At 34.9% G+C, this 3,908-nt stretch overlaps 1 protein-coding gene across 1 annotated transcript in view; it reads left to right on the top strand.

The window, feature by feature from the left end:
• The window catches only part of LOC144968291 (glutathione peroxidase 3-like), a 7,708-nt gene extending 4,255 nt beyond the window's left edge, over positions 1 to 3,453 (top strand). Inside the window, exons 2-3 of the mRNA XM_078906504.1 lie at positions 337 to 581; positions 2,144 to 3,453. Of these exons, the coding sequence (XP_078762630.1) occupies positions 522 to 581; positions 2,144 to 2,416 (333 nt within the window). The 5' untranslated portion in view covers positions 337 to 521 and the 3' untranslated portion in view covers positions 2,417 to 3,453. The remainder of the gene's footprint in view (positions 1 to 336; positions 582 to 2,143) is intronic.
• The last annotated feature ends 455 nt before the right edge of the window (positions 3,454 to 3,908 follow it).

The following is a 3,908-nucleotide window of genomic DNA, read 5'->3' as shown; positions in this document are numbered from 1 at the left end:
AGATCACCTCCGGACCATGTATATCTTGATACACATGAACTGTGAAAGTGGGTAGGATGCTAGTCTATCGAAAAGTACTTTCTGCTAGGTCTGATAAATCCCAGCTACTCAATCGCTTTTAGCTGGACACGGAAGTTGGGGGAAAATCTTGACGACACGTGGGGTTGATACCCGACTCGAGTAAGGCGAGTGCTCCACCGAGCTATCATGGACTCCGACGACTACACATGTATCCTGAATACAGCTTACCCATCCCCCCCCCCCTTTTTTTTCACGCTATCAGCCAATTATATATTACAACTCCCCCCCCCTTATTTTTATTCAATCTATTTCCAGGTTTGACTGACCAGTACCTCCAATTCAACGCACTTTTGGATAGTTGGTCAGAACACCTCAAAATTGTTGCATTCCCTTGTAACCAATTCGGGCTTCAAGAGCCGGGCAAAGATGCCACTGAAATTATTAACTGTTTGCAGCATGTCCGTCCTGGAAACGGGTACACAATTCATTCCGGAATCCAGATGATGGAGAAGTGTGATGTAAACGGGCCCAAAGAAATCCCAATATACAAGTACCTTAAGGTATGGATTCTTCGTGAAGTCCCAGGTTTGAGAGTTTTTGCCAAGATGAGGGTCATTTAATTCGATTGATATTTGAAGGACCAATTCTCTGGCCAAATTTTTAAACACATATCTTAATCGGGGCATCAAAATAAAGGAGAGCGACAGAAAATCTTATTGTGATTAAGTTATAAATATAAATTCAGTCTTTGTGGTACAACCACCTTCTTGTGTATTTAATTTATATTATTTTATGACTGGGTTTTTATAATGGTTTATGCAGAATTATTGTGTTAAAAAAAAAGTTATTATTTATAAAAGAATGTTTGTCCTATTATGATAGAGTCTTGGGGAGTCTTGGGGTGACCCAAATGTTGATATTCTTATTTTCAGGCGATGATTGGACAAATATTAGCCACAATTCTAATTCAACTCTTGTTTTGTTTTTCGGATTTGATTGATTGATTTATTTATTTATTATTTTTTTGGGGTGATTTTTATGTCTTCTTTTCATTTGTATTTTCTTTTCAAGAATGTGACTTGTGTAGAGATTTGGGATTATTTAGATAATAGAATGATCGATTTAAGTTGCCCGGGTCGAACGATGATTGGGAATATTTTGGTCACATTGCTTCTACCATGAGGTAATTGGGCAACTCGTGTAAGCATCATAGAAATAAAGAATTGGACTTGTTTAAAGTCGTAAAATTTCAAGGTTAAGAAGTAAAGGTCGATTATTGAGAGAATTTGAGAAAATAAACGGATGTTTCAATGAATTTCGTCCAAAAATGAGTCTGTTGAGTTAAAAGAATGGGGTTGAAATGCACATGGTTTCACACAATATTGCAGAAAATGCTGTTAGAACTTTATTCCGAACAATAGTATTGCTATTCCCGTTCCAAAAATAAAGAAAAACAACATAAACAAAAACAGAAAAAAATTTTTTTTTTAAATAATAAAAAAACAAAAACCAAAAAATAATAACCAAGAAAAAAAAACCCCAACAAAAATCCAAACAAAATTACAACAAAAAACAAAGAAACAAAAAACACACACACACTGTGAAACTGTTATAGTCATTTTTGTATATTACTGCTTCTTGCAGTTTAGTATTCACAAGTAGATATTGCACAGTGCTTTGAAATTCCAAAATCATGTCTTTAATATTTGTATAAACTCTGTGAGTCATGTGCGCAAAACATATTGCAATATCCTTTATGGATTAATAAGGTTGATTTTACCTTATTTCAGAGTAGGCCATTAGTAGCTCACTGATAGAGCACGCCTCACAAAGGGATCTGAATCGATCTCGAGTGCAGTCTAGATTTATTTCTGATCTCCTATCTACCCAGCAGACATTGGTTAGCAAGATCTGTTAGTTCTGGTAAAGAGTACTTTGCGATAGAAAAGCGTCTTATCCAAAGAGTAGCAAGCGATGGCTCTGACGGACTACTGCTGAAATTATACTTAAAATTATGCCCACCATTTACACAATTAGTGAATTGTTTTAGCTCTTTACACATGATACCCCTCCCTCCCCCCTTTTTAATTTTTAATTTATAATTTTTATAAATTTCTTTCAGGAGTCTTGCCCTCCATACGCTTCAGCTGTGTACAGAAGTGACAGGACATTCTGGACACCAATCAAAGTTAACGATATCATCTGGAACTTTGAGAAATTTATTGTGTCCAGAACAGGCGTCCCCTTGTATCGTATTAATCCAAAAGTCACTCCCTCACAATTGGAGACGTTGATAGAACTTTTATCAAAGGAAGACGGAGTCAATGCCGATGATGTGGAGTCAGCTCTGGACAAATTGGAAAAAGTCGTGGCCATGAAATTAAAAGGGAATTAATACGAGGTTTTTGATTTAACCCTCCATTTCTGGTTCCTTGTTTTGTTTTTTCTTTTAAAGATTATTTGTTCTGTTAAATTTAATAATGTCATTGAGATATCTATGAACCGAAGTTTACTTATTTGAAGGCCTGGTAACCCATAATATTGTTCTGGCCACATTGTTGTTATGGATATATACTCTCCAACATAGGCAGAATTTATTTCATTACAACAATGTTAAATCAAGCCCATAATTGCATGAGTTTAGCAGATCTGCAAATAGGTGCACGTAGCTATGAACCGGTCCATGCGGAGATGACCCTTTATTTGTTTTATAAGCATCGATTCACAAGAAGGGACGTGAAATGATAGACCCAGAGGGTAGACGGTTAGCATGTTAAAGTCCTTAAAAGGTCATTATACTTGTGGCGCAATAGTTGTGGCTTACACGTTTACACAATCAAAATCGACTGTAACAACTTCAACCAGACAGTTCAGAGGCTATTAAACAACAACATCGATATTTAACAAGCAAACCTGTTGTTTGCTTTTTTTATTGGAGTCAAACTAGTTGTAATACTTGAGAAAGAATTGACTACGTATGTTTATTTTGAAACAAAATATATAGTTGATCATTCATATGGCTGTTCAATTTCATTGATCCAAGAATCCAAAATCCATTTCCGGCTAAATTGGTTCATATGCATATTCTCTAAAACAACATTTCCCCCTGTATTCCTGTCTCTTATATGATTCCCCCCTTTTTTGTTTGTGGATGAATATCTATGTTAATATGATTCTTATTTGATCTCCATCCTATAATGTTTTGTTTTGTATATATATATCCTCGCGACCGTCCCCCATTTCAGTTAAGGAGTTTTAGAAGTTGATTTGTCAATTACGACCAAATTCAATTAATTCATCATAATTATTGATTTCATGTCTTAACGACAATTAGGAACTGTACTTATAGCCACAACACTCATCCAACCTAGTTCTTTAAAAAAAAAACACACACCCACAAACCCCCCCCCCCCCCAAAAAAAACAACAACAACTAGTCTACTAATTTTAGATTGTAATAAAATGATTCAGATCCAAATAAAATCTGTAATAAATTAATTACAAATTCAAATTGACTGTCCTTTTTCGAATTTTTTAGAATCACAATTTTAAAAAAAACATATCTTTTCTGTTATTTAGTTGATTTTTTTTTTTATTGGGAGGGGACAAATAACAAAAGAAAAGCGTTTATCTGATTGTTTATATTGTTGTTGTTACTGTATTTGTTATTGTCACTGTTGTTGCTGTCGCTGTCATTATTTTTTATTGCCGCAGTTGACTAGACTGAAAAAAAGACTAAATCACATTTCTGCCGTACTCTGGAAAAACACATATATTTTAAAATTTGGCCAGAAAATACGCCCTTCATATATCGATCGATATTTGAAGGCCGTGTTTTCTGGCCAAATTTTAAAATACGACTTTTTCCAGAGTACGACAGTTTATCCA

Source organism: Berghia stephanieae, chromosome 3, assembly GCF_034508935.2.
Source record: "Berghia stephanieae isolate SIO BIC M18660-M18661 chromosome 3, UCSD_Bste_1.3, whole genome shotgun sequence".
NCBI lineage: Eukaryota > Metazoa > Mollusca > Gastropoda > Nudibranchia > Aeolidiidae > Berghia > Berghia stephanieae.
This window is presented reverse-complemented; position numbering and strand designations above follow the sequence as displayed.